Source organism: Camarhynchus parvulus, chromosome 5, assembly GCF_901933205.1.
Source record: "Camarhynchus parvulus chromosome 5, STF_HiC, whole genome shotgun sequence".
In the NCBI taxonomy this organism is placed as follows: Eukaryota; Metazoa; Chordata; class Aves; order Passeriformes; family Thraupidae; genus Camarhynchus; species Camarhynchus parvulus.
In genome coordinates, this window is record NC_044575.1 from 54,679,793 (window position 1) to 54,701,901 (window position 22,109).

Here is a 22,109-nt window from a genome sequence, read left to right on the forward strand (position 1 = left end):
GTAAAACAAATAAACAACACTCCCACATCCCTCCAGCACATAAGGAAACAAAAAACCTGCAGCAAGATAGCAAGAGCTGGGTAAGCCTTAATGCCCTGTCCCACCTAGCTGGGGACACAGGTCGGGAAGGAGTGCCTGGGACACAGGGCATTGCCCTGACACCATGTTGAAGCACCATTTGGGAAAATGCTATTTGACACACTCCACAGATCTGCCAAGAACTAACAATTAGTGGAGGGAGAGCTGCAAAACAATGCTGCAGCTTGCAACTGCTGCTTAGGGCTGCTTTACACACTGGTAACAGGCATCACCAGGACTATGACATTCAGCATTTCATGAAGGGAAATTAAACATTTGTGTCCCTCATCAAAGGCTGCCTTACAGAGAACACACACTTTTTGCAAATGCTTTGGCTTTTATAGCATTCATAGACTCCCAGAAGAAAATATTTCATTGTCAGTAATTGAATTTGCAAACGCTTTGCTCCTGCTCAATGTTTTCCTCACTCCAGGGAGCCTAAGAAACAGGATGGCCAGCAGGATGCATTTTGAGTTCTGATTCATAAACATGCTTTTTTTGTAGAAACCACCACGTATTTCCCCTGTAACTCCAATGGTGCCAGCTGCAACCTGACACACAGCACATCCCACAGGACCCTTGTCCCTGCCCAGGTCACACACACACCCTTCTCTGGATAAGGTGTGAAGGTGCCACACTGAAGGAAAATAACCTTCATTAACTGCAAGGGCCAGGATTTTATCTTTGCTCTTCTAAATGTTAATTTCTTTTTTTTTCATACAACCGTCTCTCTGCTTTTTAATCCAAGGACTTTCAGAAATAATAGGAAAAAGCATTTAATGGCAATGACTCTTACAAGGTCATCAGCTGTAACTGGTTGTCCTTTTTTGCTGGAAGCTACCACCATTCTGCCAAATCGCTTTTTCATATCATCCAACCCATCAGCCAGGGCTAGGACTGCCATGATTTCACTGCTCACTGTGATGTCAAACTGAGCCTGCAAGAGATGAATGAAGGACGTGAACTCATTAAGATTCCCTCCCAGCAATTCTTGCCTCTGTTCAATTCTTGAAACACGGCAAATCATCACCATTGTAATAAAGAAAAGAAAGAAAAAAATACAGACATAGAATATACAAGAAATCCAAAGCATTGCTCTCAGAACACGTCCTTTAATTTGGCCATTTTAAACTGGATTTTTTTTCCTGCAAACTTAAACAAAACCTACTCATTCTGTTGCTATTACGTGTCTCTCCTGGCACGAACATTAGTGATTCATGTAAGAACACGTAACACTAACAAATTATATTTTTGAAGACTGAGCTCACTAACTCATCTGATCATTGCTAAACAATACAGTAAAAGACAAAAAGCCCACCAGCAGAAAAACCAGATTCTATAGGAAATGTAGGGTAAAATTCATCTGACATAATGCAGACACTTCCACCTTAGGGAAGCTAAGAACCCTAAGGACATTTAGAGTCAAAAGAAAGAAGCTTTTCTGAGCACAATTCATTTGAACTATAGATATGACAGTTACTTAAGGGATGAGGGGAGTCACAGCCCAATTTCCTCTTTTACTCTATTGATTATACAATAAATCTAGGCAAGCTCAGATTCTGTGTCTAGTTTTGGCTGGATAAACCCCACCCAAAACACCAGCAGTAGTGAAGATGAACCACTGTCATGACCAGCTTTACAAAGGGCACTCCTGTACCACTGTTATACCACAGACATCCCAGTTTGGGAAGCCAATATTCAGGAGACAACAGGGAAGGAGGGAAGAGACAATTAAAACTAAAGACAGCACTGGTAGCAAATTTAACTGCTCAGCTGAGAAGACTTTCTGCTTTTTATTTAACAAGACAATGGTCAAAGATGAAAATAGCTGGAACTACAGAAACTTCCTTCAGGAACATCTTTTTCAAAGCACTTTTTAAGACATGTGAGAAAAGGGAACAATTACCGTCCGTGAGAAGCCTTTCTCTGTAGCAGACTGTCCAATAGTGATTTTCCTAAGGAATCTGTCATTTGTATCCAGTACTGCAAGGAATGCAGAAAGGTAAGATGTCACATTGTCAAGCCATAAATTCACATCTTTGCCCTATGACAAACACCCAGCCAGATCACCAATGAAGAGAAGATGGCACTTTGAGAAACCATCCCCTCCTAAAGAATGGCAAGTGCTTCTCAACATGATTCTTACACAAAAACTGCAATGAAATTAAGATACCCAGAGATACACCAGAGCCTGCACTGCATTCAGAGGGAGTCTGCATCCCTTTGTGTGCATTAACCACCAGACCAAAGCTTCTCTGAAAAGCAGAACTGATAATATTATTCCAATTGATTTTTCACCATCATTAACCAATACGAATCCAGGAAATTACTGCAGTCAAAAAGAAATAAAATTAACACTTTATAAGTTAAGTGATAAAATGGTCAGATACTATCATTTAGTGAGAATTGTTTTATACAGCTCCATTAAGTCAAATTACCTTGGAAACACAAACTATGAAACACTGGCTTAAATTTGCTGTTTCCTTTTATATGCTTGAAATATTCCAAGTGTTTTATGAAGTATTTCCCATGAGGCAGACTACTTTAGTCTCATTACAGGTTATGAAGCAAATTCTGGAGAATACATTTCATACTGTATTTCAAAAGAAAGAAGAAAAAGCAATACACTTGGAGCCTAACTCAGGAAAAAAAGTAATCTTTTAAAGTTCTTTTGATAGTAAAATATTAAATCTGCCAGACCAGAGAATGATTCTACCTTCAGCTATCTTTAAAAACCTTTTAAAAAATCTGGGCTTCATTTGCTGTCAGTCTCCAACACAGCAAGTGGGCAGATTAAAACTGAGTTTTAATTCCAGAGCAGAACCCTCTTACTCACAGAGCAGTAAGGTAAAAAGGCTGTTGGCTACAGCTGCCAAATTCAACTCTCTCAGTGACTGACAAATCTAGAAACACAAACTGTCACCCATTAGCAAACTCAATGTTTGTGAATTCAGAGCAGATTCAAGCCCCTGTGTTAGACCCCTTCAGTTATGGGATCCCAGCTGCAGGCAGCTATCCCACCAAACTTAGGGAAGGAGGAACCAGTTCTGCCCTCTTTCCCATTTTCCCAGGAAACACAGTTTCAGCTGCAACTATAAATGTCTCTTTCGACACGTTTTCTTTCATTTAATGTCTCTAGTACCTCTTTGCCACGTTATGGTGCCTGGGTCAATGTCCAGTCTCACAAATGCATTTACTTCTTCCTTTGTCAAAGCCATAGGATCCGTTTTGTTAATGCCCAGTTTCTATGGGAAGAAAAGACAAATAAGAGGTATGGTGAAAATATTCCCAGGAATGAACCTTTTACTACAACACTGGAGCTTCGGCAGCACCATCTGCATATTCAGAAATAAGGAGGGGCTGTCTTTTTGTGACCCTTTCTTCCAGACCCCACCACAACATAAGATGATCCATATCAGCATATACTGGACAGAGCTTGCTGCTGTCCAGCTTGGAAAGGACAAGGCAGACAATGGAGCTCACTAGGGCAGGTTGTCACCAAGCTCTGTGCAAGGCACCTACAGAAAGAGTAAGAGACAGCTCTGTACTTCTTTCCACACCTTGTCCTTGTCATTAGCCTCACATGCTTACATCCATTTCTCTTTAGTTTGCCTGGGGTCACTGCACATAGCCACACGTATTTAAAGCCACTGCTTACAGCATGCTGGTTAAAGCAGCACAAAGGAGGAATTAAACAATTCAGTCACAAGGCTGTCAGCATCCCAGAAAGCTGATCTTGAACACACTGGGAGGATGGGCAGCTTGCCAAGTTGCTTAATTGAGAGAAGAATTATCTCAAGAAGCCTGATAGAAGCACATGCTTAGGCATAAGGGAAACGATACAGTTGATTTATGAACGAGCAAGGTTTTTTAATTAACCAGACAGTTAAGTCGTATTTTTCTTCTGAAGAACAGCAGGGAAGAAGAAAGTCTGTTCTTTTCCTCTTCAAGCATATAATTTAGAAAAGGAAATAAACAACAACAATGACAGAGATACCATCTTTCTGGAGTATTAGCATTCTGTTCACATCTTGACATTTCATAACCACAAGAGTGGTCAGGGCAGAGTTCCCTCAGCAGTCCATCAGGAACACCAAGCAGTATGACATCATTTCTTGCTCAGCAATGGAAGCAAACCACACATTCTCTAATGGTTTAAGACATTATAGCCAATTAATGTATCAGGGTTTTATCTTCCCAAGTAGTCTGACTCTTGCTCGTGACTTCCAAATGGGCAACTGATCCAGCCTGAACACTCTACAAAACAGCCTTGTACCTTGAATGAGCTCAGCAGGGCTCAGTCTGTCCTCTTAGCTGCAAGGTTCAAGCCCAGTGCAAAACTATTCATCTGCTAATCCTCATTTTTGCAGAAGCCAATGTGAACTTGCATATGCCCTTAAATTTTGAGGAGCAGAGGAGCTGTGGGCTGCTCAGCAACTGCCATTCAATGAACAGGGCTACTTATCTAACTAGGAATTCTTTTTTTTTTTGTTGCTGCTGTTTTTTTGGTTTGTTTTTTTTTTTTGGTAGAGGAGAAATTTGCCTTGTAGGGAACAGGTGGGGGTTTTTTTTCCCATTTTTCTTTGTTTTCTCCATCTGGGTAAGACAAAGAAAATTCGGTATGTTCTTTTTTTTTGCTGAATTTTATGAATTGCTTTTTTGTGTGTGCTGCATTATCTGCACAGCTGTCACATGGGAACCACTAATCTCTAGCTGTAACTGTGTGTTAGGTACAGAGACCGATTCTGGTCCTTTCTTAAACTGCACTGAACTGACACCACTAATAAAGGACACTAAGCTCTATTTCTTCCCATTGTGTTAATCATGGAGTTTTTGACAGAGTTGTAGCAATGATTCCTCACCTTCCTGCATCTGTTTTCTGTGCTGCATGAAGGGTTACCACACTTCTGCACACTTTGTGCAAAAAACAAATGCCAGAAGAATGGCCTAAGGGACAACACAGGGATTTCTGTAACATAGCTCTGCCTACCTAAAGGATAAGTAAGTGGAACAGAACCAGAAACCAAGGAAAAAAAGCAGTGAGCTCACCTGTAGCCTTCGGATCTGAATGTCTGAGAACTTCCTGACACCATTGACAGACGGCACCAAACGGTTGTAGAGAGCCTTGCAAAATAAAACACACAGTTCATCAGCACTGCTGGCCCATCCAAAACAGCCTGGCCAAAGTGGGCTGGGGTCAGATACATGGTAAGGAAGGACTGTACCTGGTCAGACTGAGTCAGCTCGTGGAACATGCGTGCGTCAATAGCAGCAGCGACCAGGTTGTTGGCTGCAGTGATGGCATGGATGTCACCAGTGAGGTGAAGGTTAAACTAGAGGACATGGAACATATCAGTTACCTCATCCTGCTGCAATTTTCATTATTCCAACTCACCGCAGACAGATGGAAAGAGAAGTATTAATAGTAATGTTAAAGTGGGTGAGGGTGGAGGGGGAGAGATTGCTCAGTGCAGTATGTGGAAGAGAGGAAAGAATTTCTTTAAAACATAAAAATGCCTCCCCCACACTCATGTCATTTTACAAACTTCTAAAACAAAGCTCCCAAATAAAAAGTTGTTTGTTTTTTTCTTTTCCCCTCCACCAGAACAGTTCTCACAGGCTCCTTGGCACTTAAAAGACCCCACTCAGAACGCTCTGTGTTCTGCATTGCTCCTCCTTCACCCTCCTACTGACCCCCTCATTTGCACAGCAGGTTTCACACATACATTAGCTGAAGTGGCTGCTGCTCCCACAAGGGAGTCTGAGCTAAACTGGAACTAACAACCTTGTGCAGCACTAGCAGTGGAGCTCTGTGGTTGCAGAGAGCTCTGCTTAAGGTAACCACCCAAACATAGAATCACAGGCAGAGCTTGTAGACCACGTACTACACAGTGACACTGCTAGTAGTTTTCTTAGTTCTATCTCATTAAAACATAGTTTGAGTGGGTTGGCCTACATGAGTTATCTGGCTGCACTGTAGCTGTGAAGCTGGTGAAGGATTTAGATTGGCTATGAGGGAAAATTTCTTCATGGAAAGGGTTGTCAAGCACAGGAACAGGCTGCCCGGGGAAGTGGTGGGGTCACCATCCCTGGAGGTATTTCAGAAACATGCAGTGGCACTTGGGGACACGATTTAGTGGTGGGCTTGGCAGTGCTGGAGGAATGGTTGGACTTGCTTAAAGGTCTTTTCCAACCTAAATGATCCAATGATTATGTCAGGTGAGTAAAAGGTGTGGTTAAAACAAACCCCTTCATCTCTAGCCAAACAGCAAAGGAAGAAGATGAAAAGGGGATATTAGAAAAGGTAATATGACAGAATACCTTACAACACCATTTTACTGAAGTCTTGTTACTGTGGTCTCAAAACCCACAAAGCTAAAACAAAGTGCAGCTAGTCACACACCGATTATAAATCCTAATTAGTAAATGATAATTGTTGTCTCATTCTGCATACATTCAACAAGAAGCAATTATTATTACCTTTGTTCTGCAGTATGAACTCAAAAGTTTTTCACTTGCTATTTTTTTTTTCATAGGATAAAAACTGCATGCAGAATTATTAAATAATGTATCACGGTCATTATTTTAACTAGTGACTCCAGATACTGTAAATTTTACCAGACATGCATTGACTAAAACACCCCCACAAAACTATGTGTATTTGTTCCATGTGGGTCATACTTAAAAAAAGTCATTCCAGCCAGTTTGGCTCCTAGAGTGTGGCTGTTTCCCACTGCAACACACAGTCAGGTATTTTGGCTTGTCTTACTAACACTCCTAAAGAGGAGGAGGTTATTTTTCCTGTCACATTTATTCTTCACACATGCTCTTGGCACGTGACTAAATCAATATTCTGCCTCCTGAACATCTTTATCTTTTATGGACTTGCTGCATCAATGAGAACAAACAGCCCTTTTGATCGTTTTTACTTTTCTTCCTGAAATTGTCCTGTGTCAATCTACAATGCATGAGACAAAGGCAGAATTCTACAGGCAATTGCTCTGAGAGCTGAGAGAGGCACAAGAGCACATGCTACACGTGCTTTTTAATTCCCTGCCTCCAAACACAGAATTCTACTTGTTGCCAAGTCACACCAGAAATATGCTCCTGTGCCAGCCCCCCACAGGCTGAGGTCTTGGCATTGCTGATTCCCAAATTCCTTTTTCCCAGTTCATGTTAGTAATCTAAAACACAAGTACTCCAAAATAGCTCACGGAAAGAGTCGGTGGCCACCACAGCTGACAGAACTATGCAATATTCTTCCAAAATTCATTAAGCCATTATCATCTTCATTTCAGCACTGGGAAAATGAGGCACAGGATGTACTTTGCTCCAGGGTACACAGCAATTCAAGGCAGAGAAGGGGAAGAAGAGAGGAACTGGGAATTCTTAGCTCTATGAAGTTCCCTGACCACGAAGACACACTTTTGAAACAACATAAGGATGGTTGTTTGCTAAAAAAACCCAAGCTTTGCTGAAATCAAGCACCCAGTTCTATCAAGTGCTAAACTAGGTCATAAACTCATACATTTTCTAAGTTATCTGACTGCAGTATCTCTTCAGGGTCTGTGAGCTGTGAGGGCAATGAGGCTTTGTATAAAGAATTACCTCTTCCATTGGGACAACTTGACAATAGCCACCACCTGCAGCTCCACCTGCAGAGAGACAACAGTCAGACCACACCAGTCCAGCTGTCTCCAGCCCAGTGCTATTCATCTGTTTGTTTAATGGCTCCAAGAGAGCAGCTACCACTGAGCAGCCGAGTTTAAGTCCCAACACAGTACCTTGAAGACAAAACTGAAGAACTTACCCAAAGCTCTTTTTTCTTAAAATAAATGCACTTGTAACTAGAAATAATGTAAAACTACACTGCAGAAGAATAGTATTTCTGAATGCCATCTTTGTCCATTTAGGCCAACTGCAAGCAACAGAACAATCATACCTTTTATGCCAAAAGTTGGCCCTTGAGAAGGCTGCCGAACACAGGCAAAGACATTCTGGTGAAGGTGTGCTCCTAAGGCCTGGACAAGGCCAACAGTGGTGGTGCTCTTCCCCTCTCCCAGGGGAGTGGGAGTTATTCTGCAGCAACAAAGCAGAAAAGACACAATTACACCCTTGCAATGGGTGAGAATCAAATCCCAGGGATATAACAGTCACCCACTGATTGCAGTTAATGAGAATTCAAATTCTGAACTGGCTCACACTTCAGCTAATCGTCATCAATTCAAAACTGGAAGGAGACTGGCAAGTCATCACATAACTGCTGACAACTTTGCTCTGAAACAATTTGTTAGTTCCTAGTGAAGGCAGACTACTAGACCAGGGGAAGTTTGGCTAGGAACCAGTCTACCCTTCATAACCCTGACCTGTAGACCAAAATAATTCATCTGCTGGAGAGAAATGTTAAGCTACGTCCCCACTGTTTGCTACAAGTGATCCATCTACTTGCCAAACTACTACATTTTCACAGTGTGATTTACTAAAACCCAGAGCAGCCCATACAGTCACCCCACCAAAAGACAATTCAACAACGAGCCATGCTAATAAAATTTCTTTTCATCTTGTAAGTGATGTGTCAGTTCAGGAAGCACCTACCCAGTCACAACGACGTATTTGCCATCTGGCTGGTTCTGCAGGCGTTTCAGCACTGAGAGCTGAACCTTGGCTTTAGTTTGGCCATAGAGCTCCACCTCATCAGGGAAAAGGCCAACTTCTTTTGCAACTTGTTCAATGGGCTTGGGCATGCAGGACTTTGAGATTTCAATATCACTTAAAGAAAAAGAGCAAGATGAGGTTATAAGTCAAAGACTTCCACAAATTCCCTGCTTCTGTAGGGAAACACCTAATCTATATTTTAGAAGTCAATCTTTAAACCCTCCCTAGTTAAATAAATCAATCCCACAAGTATCAGGTACACTACAACAGACACATTCTCAGAGCTGCCTTTCTGAAAATAAAAAAAGGCCAAACCCCAAACAAACAACCCCTCTCCTCAATCTCCCCATTTTCCCAAATGCCTTTTGTGGACAATGTGTTATGATCCCATATGGTATTTTGCATATTTTCAGCTGCTCCTTGGGGATTTGAGCAACTCCTATTTGAAGATACTACTGTTTTGGCATGCCAGACTGAAAATTTTCCAAAATACAAGTTTTTCACTATTTCCTGAATCAGCAACCATCTAGCTGGCCTGAAGTCTGTGAAAGTCCAAGAAGACTTCAAGACACTTCAAGAGATATCACAGCACCACTGCAGCTTAGCTCTGCTTCCTTAGGAAGACCTTAGAATGCTTTAATTTGAAAGCATTACCTTGGAACAGGCATCTTTAGGGTAAGCTGGTTGTATTGGATGGTCCATTTTCCAGGCTGGAACTTCTCCAGAAAACGCTGTGCACTCTCCACAGTGCTCTAAAACAAGCAAGTGAATGCATTAAAGCAACCATCATTGCACAGTCTGCACTGATTACAAAGAGACCAGAAAGGTTTGCCCCTCCTATCTGTCTCAGTTTGGGTTTAAACCAAAGTGCTTTTATTAAAGCATTTGCTAATAATCCAAAATGAGATTCTGCTTGCTGTTTTCCTAAAAAGAAAAAAATCCCACCATATCTATCTCTCTTCTGATCTTCCAGTGTGCTGGGTTTTTAGGGTGCTCTGTGTCAGCAAGTTTTCTTAAGCAAAGCATGGAAACAGAAGGAGCTGGTTTATACTGTTACTCTCCTTTTTATCCAATCACCCTGAGGATGGTTTCACAATTACAGCCAGAGCATTATAACACAGGCCCATTTCTTAGGGTTTTGAGCAACCACACTCAAAAACCCCTAAAAAACCTCCCAAAACTGACCAACCAGAAACCTCTGTTCTAACATTTCCTTCAAGTCCATCTTCTTCCTCGGTTAACTGAATCCAAATTGTCTGAACTAGAAGCTGGAAATCCTAACTAGATTTTTCAAGAGCAAAAGGGAGCACAGCTGCTTTGGCAGTGTGCTGATGGTCAGCAGCAACACCCCCCAAAGCAAACACAGAAGAGATGACCACAGTCTGCTCAGTACCTGCATTAGCATGGCCACAGTCATGGGCCCAACACCACCAGGAACTGGGGTGATGAAGGAAGCCTTTTCCTTTGCTGAATTGTATGCCACATCTCCCACAACTCTTTTTCCACTGGCCTTTGTGCTGTCTGGGGATTTAAGAAGAAAAGTAAGTTACACATCACATTTCAGCACAGCAACAGAGGAGACAGCACTGACTGAAGCTGAAGTCGTTAATTCTGCTGGAGCAAACAAAATAGAAGCTGAGTACCCAGGAAGCTGCAAAGAAAGATAAAACAGCTAAGACAACATCACAAGATGAAGCTGTTATCATCATACTTCACTTGCGGAGTGTCAACAGCTCATGCAACACATCCTCCCATTAAGCACCATTTATCCTCAGCCAGACAGATCTCCCTTTCCTGGAGGATGCAAGTCTTTTCTTAGTGGCTCATTGCCCACAGGGCAGTTTGAATGAGATATAAACCAACAGTCATGAAGAGGTGAGAGATGAAAGACGGCTGACTTGTTCCAAACCCCCCAGGTTTACATTTGCTCTGTTCCATTTTGGAGGGCATCTGAGCCTTACTATTGAATAAAATCACCTGCTTTTACAGAACCTGAAGGCAGAAAGCACTGAGCTTTTCAGTTATCACTGCTAGTTTAAAGATGGACCAGTAAATACTGCAGGTCACAGAGATCAGACTTGTCAAAACAAACTTCCCATGTGCCTTAAGAAAGCTTCAGTAGGATAATTTTTCTCTCAGGCAATGTATTTTGCTATATCCTGCTGTACTATATGACCTGACAATTCAGAAGCAGACATAGTCCTTTTTTCCAGTGGTGACCTTTAAACTCACCCAATAAAGAGAGGAAGAGACAAAATGAATTAGTAAACTAGCAGAGTTGTCTAAGGAAGTCATTTATTACAGCACATAAAACTAGAAAATTTAAGTTGCTCCTGAAATGGCAGATTCTCACTTCAGGTAAAGGACTCTAGGGAGCTTCTAAGCAGCGTAAAAATCTGAAAATAGATTCTAATGTTGTTATATTGAAATGTTATATTGCATACAGTAAGTGTGTATTTGAGCAGAGCACAATCACTAACTTTCACATACATCTGGTGAGGGGGAGGAGTGGAACAGAAACCAAACTCCCCAACAGCAGATTATGTTAAAACCAAAGAGAGAACAAAAGCCAACGTTATTTTTTAGCTGCATTGTTACTGACAATTAGCAGCTTGGATGCTTTGCTGTGTGTTTTAAGCAACACTGCTTCTCCCTAAAGCTCAAAGCCTGAACAACATCACAGCTGGTAACCAGTGTTTCTGCAGCCTGCTGTCAGTTTGCTGCCTGAACTGCAGACCAGCCTGGCCGTCCCCCCTAGAGATCAATTTAATTAAGGCTGCAAACAGTAAATAATGTAATTTTGTCTTCTTCCAAGGATGCCAAGCAGGCTCATCAGCCATCCTGGCCAGGAAGGCTCCCAGCCCAAGAACAAGGAAAACAAGCTGGCACTCCAAACTGCCTCATCTGTTCCACAGACACAGAGATGAGCACAGGCCCAACAATCCCCCAGTCCCTGCTTCTGCATCTGCACCTCACACAGGCACTGCTCAGCACAGCCTAGGAGCTCTTCAATTACCTGCAAAATATTCTTTTGAGAGAAAGCTCACACACAATACTTGCCATCTCTCCCCATAATTTCACCTTTTCAATATTCATCATCCCACTCTTAAAAAATACAAACTAATTGCAGAGAGTATCAGTGACACTATAACCATGTTGCAAAAAAGCTGCTCTCATATTCCACTCTCATGGCTTCTTGTTAGCCAGGGCTGCAAAATCCCATAGGAGGCAACTTTGAGCAGAGTTGCTTCCTCCATCAGGACTCAGAGATGGACATTCCAGGGACTGCCATCTCTGGGAATACTCTCTACTTGCACTGCTTTCCCTTTCTGTAGCAAAGCAATTTCTACAGGCCTGGAATAAGGCATCCAGAGTATTTGCTGAACCAGCCCTCCAACTGCAGCAGTGGGGAGAGACAAATACAACCCAGTTTGGAAAGTAACAGGCACTTGCCTGCTCTAGTAGAGGTTTCAGGAGATTGATTGTTCCTCTCTGCCTACCTGATGGACATTCTGTTAATTGCAGTACACCAAGCCAGAAGTGTCTCTTCCAGCCTCCAAACCAGCACCCTTGGAGCACTCAGGCCACCCTCCACTCAAAAGCACAACTACATTTGTATGGTGCTACATGGCTATAACTTGTCCTAACTCCAGCTTGGCAAGACAGCATGACAAAATGTCCTGATATCTCAAATCAGTGTGGGATCTGCATGCATGGGGTACCCTGACTAGCAAATCCTGAGATTGCCATGTCCTCCAGCTGCACCTGGGAAGCATCCAGCTGGGTGCACTTACGCTTGTGGTAAGATGCATGTGCTCTTATCCCATATCACATTCAAAGCACCACCACAGCTAGCAGCAATATTCTATCTGCACAGTGACTTAGCTGGAGAAGGCAGCAAGCTGGCTGCTGCTCTTTCTGTAGCACTGCAATTCCCACAGTTCTGGTACTCATTTCCCAAAAGATTCATCTGAAAACTTCTTCGCAACATATCAGAGGGGAAAAAAGTAAGGAAAACTCAGCAACTTCAGAAAACCACAGGAAAAAAAAAGCAAACCAGAGCCTATAATACCCATCATTTAAAAATGTGACAGTTTCCATGATACTCTATCAAGTCTCAATTATCAAATCTCAATGTCATTAAGTGTACTCCACGTGACACTGACTGGGCTGGGTGCACAAGAAGCTCAGATGTCAGCGCACTGCTCAAGGCAGGCTGATTGCAAAGGAACAGGGATGTGTCCTCAGAGATGCAGTTCAAATAAAGCCTGAGAAAAGGTCATACCATCATATATCAGCAACACAATGGGGGTTTTATTTGCAACATGTCAGCTGGGGAGACTCCAGCCCATTCTGCTTCATGCACATCAGCAGTGACCTTGTGGATTTTGGCAAATGGCCCAAGTTTGGGTTGTTTGGAACAAAACCATCAAGCAACAAACAGAACAGCAGATGACTTTTTAGTTTTAATTAGATAGAGGACTAATGTTTTTAAAAGCAGCCTAATGTCAACTTTGAGTAACAAGACCACTGAACAGAAATTTCTTTACATTCTGTTAAATAATGGCAACAAAATGACTGATTAATTATGAAAACTACCTTTTAAAAGCCTTGTGGGCGTAGCACAGTAAGAGTGACTAATTTTCCATATCATTCAATATCTGTAATTTGGATTTAAAATGAGATGAAAACAGAAATTGCCAGACTGTCTGTAGCATCTTTATAAGGAAGGCACAGCAAAGTGAAACCCTACCCTAAAATCCATTATGTTAAAGCACTTTATTCTGTGCCTGAGCCATTGTCACCAATACTCTTGCACAATCTGCTTTGTTTCAAGACAACAACCATTCAAGCCTAAGAACTTAATGCTGTGATTCAACAAATCCACAGCTACTTTAAGAGACTGCTTGTCATTTCTGTACTTCAAAGGGAACTGCTTCAACAGATCCAAGCACGAAGTAATGACAGCAAAGCCCTGAGCTCCAGAGTGACAACAGTGACAAGACTTCACCATGTAGCTGGAGCAAATTAAATGGATATTCTGTTGCAATATTTCATAGGCCTCTTCTTTCCTCTATTAATCATCAGCCTCGTTGAAGGCTGAATCAAAACTGCCACTGATCTGCTTTAGGAGAGTGCTTCAGACCAGTGGTTTCTTTACTTTGGCATTGTCAGAGGTTGTCATCACTACTTAAGACAGACTTACAGGAGAAAGAAGTCCATGTGGACCAGAGACACCAAGGAAACATTATTCACGAGCGTAGCAACTGCATTTATACACAAACAAACACATCCCCACTTGTTATACATTGCCCACGCACCTGGCACATGGTTAATTCCACAGTCTATTACGATTGCACCAGGCTTGATCCATTCACCTTTTACCATTTCAGCTCTACCAGCTGCAACCACCAGGATGTCAGCTTTGCCAACCTATAAAAAAATTTAAAAACAACAAACAACTGTGTATCACACTGGCAGGGGCAAAATGCAGAGCTGCTTCTGCAGCAAGTTAAATCAGCTTGAGCTGCAGTGAAACTGTGCTCACCCATTGCCACTGGAGGCATGGAAGGGCACTCCCAGCATTTAAAGGTAGCTGCCAGTTCCTTGGCAAGGCAAGGACAGATTCCTGCAGCTAGAAATAATGGCCTATTTTCACACTCCTACCCTGAACTATTGCTAGTCAACACTTCACAACCTCCTCTGAACTCCTCCATGATTCCCAAGTGGATCATACAGGCTACATTTAGATAAAATTAAAGCCTTCTGAATATTCTTCTCTTCCTTCAAATATCCCTGCACATTCAGTGCTAGAAATATACCCAGCACTCATCAGACAGCAAGAACTCATCCTGTTCAGCCAAGAACAACCCCTGCACAGAACTAAGCAGCACTTCACTGGTGACAGCACTGTCTTGTGCTTTTCATGTCCAGAACTGCATAACACACAACTCCAGGGGAAGCTGACTGTATTTCAGCACTAATATTCATTCAGGGACTATTCAGTAAATTTGACAGATCCAGTCACGAAGCTGGTGTTAAAGACTCCAACGAAAGCTCGTTGTCAGTTCCTGCACTGCTTCATTCACATTTGCTTAGGAAGTTGCTATCCCTTGGATTTTTTTTCTTTAATCTTCAAGGGAGATAAACTATTTTTAAGATATCATTAAGTATGAGCACTTCAATTTTTAATCAACCTAATGATGGTCTTACTGAACAGCAACTTAACGGCGTGAAGCATTGCAGTGTTTCTGATCTACTTTGTGAGTTATATTCAAACACTCCTACTCCCTTTTTCAGCTTTAATACTTGCCTACAGAGCCTGGCAGTGCTGATGGCTCTACGAAATCCAAGTAGGTGGCAGCACAGCAAAACACTATTTCTGTCACTCTCACTGCTGAAGAGGAAAATGGTACCAGCTCCCTGTCACAGAAAATCGACTGAAAAAAATAAACCAACTGAGAAATCATTTGGCCTAACGTTTCTCAGCCATTAGAGCAGAAGACCACCTGGTCTTTTTGGTAAAAAAAATAATTAAAACAACAAAAACATATGCTGTTTTGCCAACCCCTACATGCAGATTAGGAAAGGATGATTAAATTCTCAGCACTTGCTCAAAGACAACAAAAATAATAATTTTATTGTTATAACTACACCTCTCTAATTAAGTGCCAAAAATAATCAAGATCCTATTCCAGCGGAAGTATTTACACAACCACGCAATGAGCAGGACTGTGAAACCAATTCAGATGAGACACCCCAGACCCAATGCAGCAACACCCTGAGCAGCACTGTGCATGGAGGTGAGTGGCCTGGGACAAATAACTGCAGCCTGCCCTTACCTCCTCAGCCAGGGTGGAGGTCTTGGAATGGCAGGTGGTGACTGTTGCGTTATTCCAGAGCAGCAGGTCGTGCATGGGAGCCCCCACGATCTTACTGCGGCCAATCACCACGGCTCTCTTCCCTGCCACCTGGACACCTGCACCACACAGAGTCACAGAGAGCAAAAAAGAGGTCACTGTGCAGCCTGGTACATATTAACTCAAACTGCTCTGGAGTCCTGGTCAGTTGAACTCTGGTTCTGTACTTCAGAATTCTGCTCTTCTTTGTTGTGTGTGGTAGGGAACTGCAGTTGGGAGGGAGGAAGGAAAGACCATTTTAACCTAGTTCTTTCACTATCTAGGGCAGCAGAGATGAAATGTGGTATCTCAGCAAAAGCTGTGAAGCAGAAGCTCACAATGTGTGCAAATTCTACACTTATTGAAGACTACTGCACTCATGGGTAGTGTATGAAAACCTCCTTACCTGTCTGCTTGATAAGTTCCATGCATCCCTTTGGCGTACACGGAATAAAGCAGTCTCCAAGGTCCCCTCTAGAGAGTTTCCCAGCATTGATGCTACTTAAGCTGTATTTTGAAAGAATAAAGGCCAAGTAAGATACCCAGCCTCACTGTTCAAGAGAAAAGAAAGAAAAGAGGTTTCTTTCTGGAGTAGCTGTCATGCTCTCCAGGGGTGAAGCCAGCTTACCCATCCACGTCCTTCTCAGGTGCAACAGCATTGGTTATTTTTTCTGTGTTGATGGGATTATCAGAGTCAAGTGGCAGCTGCACTATGAAGCCATGAACAGCTGGGTCTGCATTCAAAGAGGCAATGCACTTGAGCACCTACAACAGCAAACACCAAAAAACTAATGGCTGATGAACTGAAATATGACTGATGCAAAGGAAAAAACCATAATCTTATCTGGATTAAAAAATACAACCTTTAGGTTTAGTTTTTCCACCCAAAAGTATAAACCAATTACATTCTTTATTTAAAAAAACAAAAACTCCTAAAGTCTCTGAATTTTACATTGTAATGTTTTAGTTTTCTTTTAAAAAACCACAAAAACACCTCACGAGGCTCCAATTCTTTTCTCATTAGTTAGTAGCAATAGGCAAGTAGTCCTTTTTTATACAATGACAGGGCAAAGATATCTTCAGCACAACAATGAAGTTACGTATTTTTTCATCACTGGCTGTATTACTTACATCAGCTTCTGTTGCTGTGTTTGGCAATTTTATGTGATTGGCACTGATCCCAATCTGCAAATGAGAATAACAACAAATTATCTGATTTCTGAATTGACATCCAATTGATCTGGCTAATCTCTCTATCCAGCTAAATCACAGCTGCATTCTGTCACATTTCCCAAGTCTATCTCCTCTTCCTGAGGCTCCAAGTCCTACGATTTAGAAATACCATCAAAGAAAGATAAGTGCTTTGCCTACTGAGTCTGTCCTTTAACTGTCCTATTCACCTTTTGACATGAACAACATCAGCTTTGCTTGACAGCACACTGCCTTAAAACACCAGCAGAAATGCCAGGTATCACCTAGGGAAAAATGCATTGATCTGTGTTCCTGCCCTGTTGTAGCATGTAATGTTCTACCTGTCACAAGCACAAAGTAACTGCAGGTACAAGACAGGCAGGGAAGATAAGAAAAAGGCCATGGGTCAGGAAAGACACAGCACTTCAGACAAATGTAATCTGTGATGATCACACAAAAAGTGGCACCAAGCCACACTGCTGTGACCAGAGCACCCCACTTGGCTCTCAGGTTACACACCTACACTACATTCCTGTAACTGAGAACTCAGGCCAACACTGTTTTCTCCAATACTGGAAAAACTTAGACAAAACTATTGACTTGCATCTGGTTTTTCATATTCAGATCTGACCAACTGTAAGAGGGTAAAAAGTAGTCCTAAACTAAGTCCAGGATTACCTCAGCAGCAGCCTTCAGCTTCATGTGAATGTAGAGGTTTGAATCATCCCGATTTCCAACCTAAGGATGAAAAGACAGTTGAATTACAGCACAGAATAGAGACCCAGACACAGGCTGAGATGGGCTTAATCCTCAGCTTCCTTGGATCCACATCAAGGAGACAGAGGTATTCCTGAATTACTGCAAAACACACTGATAGAGGATATAAACAGCTGGAGCTAACAGGAAAGTTCTTTCAACGACAAGGCAGTTAAAGACAAGTTGTCTGATCTCCTGCACAAACTATTTGCGCCTGTTGAAAAACCTTAAAAACACAGTGGTCTCCAAAGCAGAAAATACTGCCTGCCATCTGATCTGAGAAAGTTAAATCCTTAGCTAATTAACATCATCAGCAGGTGCTGATAACATTCAATTATCTGATTAAGGCTTTCAAAAACATTGGGCCTCTTTGATATTTGGGAATCTTAATTTTATGTACATGTGTGCTTTGATGGAGACATTTCTTCCCCTGCAGTTTTGAACCTTGGGAATTTTCTTGCCAAACAAAAATCAAAACAAGGACAAAGTGGCGCACAAAGAAAAAGCAGCAAGTGGAACAAATGCCCGCAATTTTTGGCAGTTCTGAGTGCTCACAGTAAAACTTCATTTCAGGAGACCACTTGCATCACCCAGTATGTTTTGTTAAAGGTAATACTCCTTCTAATCTTAAGAAAATAGGGGTCAAATAAGGAAAAGCTGACAAGCAAGCTCTTGAAATTCTGCTCCCTGATACTTGGGAGCCATCACATAGACTACAAGCTGCAGGGGTGATCTGATCACCCAGAACACATTGGTTCTTCCTCCTAGGTACAGATAAAGGGGCTGTCTCCCTGTAATGTCTGCTGGATTTAGGAAAAGGTTTGCTTCTACAGGGTAGAGAAGCAGGAGATGTCAGCAAACATATGTTTTGTGAATAAGGAATTACTGACTACAGGACAAAAAAATAAAGATTAACTGACTTATTCTTTGAGCTGAGAGGACACCAGATGCCTCCCAAGAACAGAGCACATAATGTATGGTGTGCTACAAATAAAAACAGCTCGTTGTCCTGACTTCACTGAAAAATAGACAGCTGCAAATACCAATATTAGGAGATGAACTCCCAGACCAGATTGTTTGACAGCTTACAAAAGTGTCAGATAGCCAAAGAGCAAGCAGGTTGTAAAGGACTCTGAGACAATCCAGGACTGAATACAAGGCCCACCAGGAAAACAATCCAATAGTGCCACAAGACAACAATTTTTCAACACATTTTATGAGGTCAAGAGTTCAGCAGCTTTCATCAAAGCACTACTAAATTTTTAGACCCTCCTTCCTTCCTTCTAAGCATCTGCAGACAAAGCTTCTGTAGAGACAATCTGCTTAGAGCTAACGAAAAGGAAAACCAGGAAAAAAACCCCAAACAAAACACAAGCACAAATTTGTTCCTGGCATCAAAGAGGAGCATGGCCTTTGTGTGCTATGGTGGTATTAGCACTGGAATCTACAGACAGGCACCAAAGGCTCTGCAGGAGCTCAAAATACTGAATAAGGACAAAATTCACTGCTCTAAGCAGCCACTTACATTCCCTTTAGCTTTTGTGGACACACAGGTCCTTCCTGTAGCATGACATTTGCTACTGCTAGTCACCTCCTGACCTAAGAACAGTTTCCATTTTTTATAACTGCAAAGGAAAAAAATGATGCCAAACACAGGTCAAAACCCTGTACCTGTTATGTGTTTTTTACCTCTGCAAGCCTTTCTTTGTAGACTCTAACACTTGCTCCCTTCTGAGGGATATCCAATTCAGCAAAAGGATTTTGTTCCATCCCTTGTACTCAAAGTCATCCTGGCCAAAGGTAGTTTTAGTTTTGTTTGGGTTCCCTCCCCTCCTCTACCCCTCCTTTTTCTCCATGTTTTGACATAACAGCAGACCAGACCAGTTAATAAACATCCCATTTGGAGGATTTCTGGTACAAACACATCTCTGAAAGCTGCCAAACTTCAGGGCTCACTCAAGTGCAGAGATTTCAAATGGAGTTCACAAGCACTGCTTGCTCTTAACAGGCAAACAGCTTGATTTTACCATTTCACAAACACAACGCTTCAACAGAGAACAGGGTCTGAAGAAAGAAATAAAACAACCCAAAATAATTGTTGGGCTCTGATACTTGGCAAAAAGATATAACAGGACTGTGTCACCATCTCACAGAGAACACTGTTCCTAATAAAATGCTACCAACTACAAGGCAGCTTTGATGAAGCTCATCAGCCCTTACCACTGCAAAGCAACTCGTATTTTCTGTAGTTGGCATTAAAGAAAACAATACCTGTAAAATGGCAAGTCCTGGTCTGAAGCCTGGAAATTTCTCAGTCATCTCAACGACTTGCTGCTTTAGTCTCTCTCTCACTTGTCTGAAAAGGGGGAAAAATGAAAGCAAATAAAAGGCAGAAGTTAATCACAGGGCTGAATTCTCATACAGTGATGGAGTTGTTCTGATACAGCCAGGAGTTGTAAAAGTGACAGATGGGCAGACTGGTAAACATGCACTTATGCCTTGAGTACACAGCTCCCAGCAATCTCCAAATAAGATTGATGTCCACAAATCACTGAGACACTGTGGAACCTGGTTCATTCAAATTTATTTAAATAGCTTTATTTCTTTAAAATCTACATTGCGCTTCTTCACGCTCTCATAGGATACAAGGGTAAAAAAAAAAAAGGTTCAAAATTGGCATGGGAACTCCTGGGATTTCAAACTCCTTTCTCAAAAGGAAATCCTCTTTCCACCTATGCTGTACTAAAATCACCTGAATCCCAGAGGCACCAGTTGTCACTGTCACACAAGCTGTCCTGGTAAAGGATTAAAGGATTATGAATCTACAATGGTAAAATTCTGGGAAATAACTAAACAAGCAGGAGGTACCCGAAGATAAAGCAGGGAGGAGAATGGGAGGTGGACAAAGGTGAGGAAAAGTCACCAAACCCTGGTACACAGCTCAGGTCAACTCTTCAGTAAAGGCAGGTTTAAGGATACAGTTGCAAAAAACCCACAGCTTTGAAACAGAGCACTGATTGGTTGTTCTAGGTCAGATGTGAACTCACACCCAGTTTACCATGGAACATTTTAATAATGAGCACTGAATTAGCCACAGACAGCTCAAAAGTCACTGTCATCATCTCTCCCCAGTCTTGCACTCCCCTCCAATTTCTCAACCACTCTCTGGCCCCACAGGCACATTTCCTTCACCAGGGAAGGTGGAGGCCCAACTGCTCCATCTCCTCACCAGAGGCAGTGAGGATTCTGAAAGAACTGACCAGTTCTGTCCATCTCATGGGCTCACAGCACTGGAAGGAACCTGTGGCACTGCACTGCAAATGTAAGAGACACTCAGAACCAAAAGCCAGGTAAGCAAAATCTCACAGGACATGAGAGGCTTGACAGGTCTGTCCATGTGAACTCCATCCTGTGTCCCATCCCCATTCTCTGAGATGAGAAGGTGCTATCACCACACTCAGCAAATCTACCCTGCACCAAACGGGCTTTTGTATAAAACACAGTCTCCTTGTGCTCATTTAGCCTCAGATCAGTATCACCAGGCCTGCTACTTCCCAAATGGGACCAGACTTCCCAGACTGGAGCAGGTGCTGTTGGTGCCAGTTCATTAAAAAATGTGAATAGCAAGGGTGCATGGACAGGGTACATAGCTGATGCCAGCTGGGAGGCTGTGATTCCTGCATAGAGGAAAACTCCAGGAAAACAAACAGCCAGTGAGGCAACTGTGAGCTCCAAATTAGAGCTGCCAGAGGCAGGAAGACAGGGAAATGGGAGCAGCACACAGCTCCTCAACCCAGCAGCCCTGATCCCAGGGGACAGTACAGCTGGCCCAGCTAGAAGCAGCCCTAAGGCTGTTTGAAGTCTCATCTCAGAGGGAGTCACAGCCTCCAGCCACATCCCAAATCATGCATCCCTTGCTGCATCCTGAATCACGAGGTCAGAGCTCTGCTGCACCTGAGGAGTGGGTTCAGAGTATTTGTAGGTGTTTGCATCTGGCCAAGGGGTTCAAAGTCTCAGTGGAGGCAGCTTTTTCAGCCATATTTAAGAAACCATAGTTCTGAGCCTTCCTTCAGCTGTCACCTCAGTAGAACGCTTGACATCAGGACCAGCTGATGAGCTCAGAAAACAATCTCATAGCAAACCTTATCCCAGCAATTTTTTGTGCTTAAGTGACAAAAATTCAACTGCTGGGCAGCAAAACCCCTAACTGGCTCTCCTTACACTCCAGCTGTAAGCCCCTAGGGAGGCACCTGAGCTGGCTCATGAGCAGCCTCTAACAACACAACAATCTCAAGGTGAATCAGAAACCCCCTGCACATGGCCTGTGAGTGGGGGCTGTGGGCAACTCTTCAAGGGAACTATTTCTGAGGTCTCTGGTATTCCAGTAAGGAAAGGGCAGCACTGGTTTGTGGCCAGCAAAAAAGAAATGCAAACAAACGTGAAACATTAGAAAGGGCCCCAGGTTTAGGTATTATTTTCATTGCAGTCTTCTCAGCTGAAGAGAAATGAGCCCACCCAACTTCCTCTGTG

At 42.5% G+C, this 22,109-nt stretch overlaps 1 protein-coding gene across 2 annotated transcripts in view; it reads right to left on the bottom strand.

Annotated features, from left to right (window-relative positions):
- MTHFD1 (methylenetetrahydrofolate dehydrogenase, cyclohydrolase and formyltetrahydrofolate synthetase 1) overlaps positions 1-22,109 on the bottom strand; it is a 40,251-nt gene that overhangs the window by 12,281 nt on the left and 5,861 nt on the right. Inside the window, exons 2-18 of one of the 2 annotated variants that reach the window (XM_030949943.1) lie at positions 19,851-19,935; positions 17,502-17,561; positions 16,764-16,817; positions 16,261-16,397; positions 16,039-16,139; positions 15,576-15,712; positions 14,055-14,166; positions 10,127-10,254; positions 9,388-9,485; positions 8,674-8,847; positions 8,021-8,157; positions 7,687-7,733; positions 5,304-5,411; positions 5,128-5,202; positions 3,221-3,323; positions 1,985-2,061; positions 875-1,015 (exon numbers count right to left, since the gene is read on the bottom strand). In XM_030949943.1, coding sequence (XP_030805803.1) covers positions 875-1,015; positions 1,985-2,061; positions 3,221-3,323; positions 5,128-5,202; positions 5,304-5,411; positions 7,687-7,733; positions 8,021-8,157; positions 8,674-8,847; positions 9,388-9,485; positions 10,127-10,254; positions 14,055-14,166; positions 15,576-15,712; positions 16,039-16,139; positions 16,261-16,397; positions 16,764-16,817; positions 17,502-17,561; positions 19,851-19,935 — 1,774 coding nt within the window. Of the gene's footprint in view, positions 1-874; positions 1,016-1,984; positions 2,062-3,220; positions 3,324-5,127; positions 5,203-5,303; positions 5,412-7,686; positions 7,734-8,020; positions 8,158-8,673; positions 8,848-9,387; positions 9,486-10,126; positions 10,255-14,054; positions 14,167-15,575; positions 15,713-16,038; positions 16,140-16,260; positions 16,398-16,763; positions 16,818-17,501; positions 17,562-19,850; positions 19,936-22,109 lie in introns of those variants that run through there. The other variant, XM_030949944.1, reaches the window with a different exon arrangement.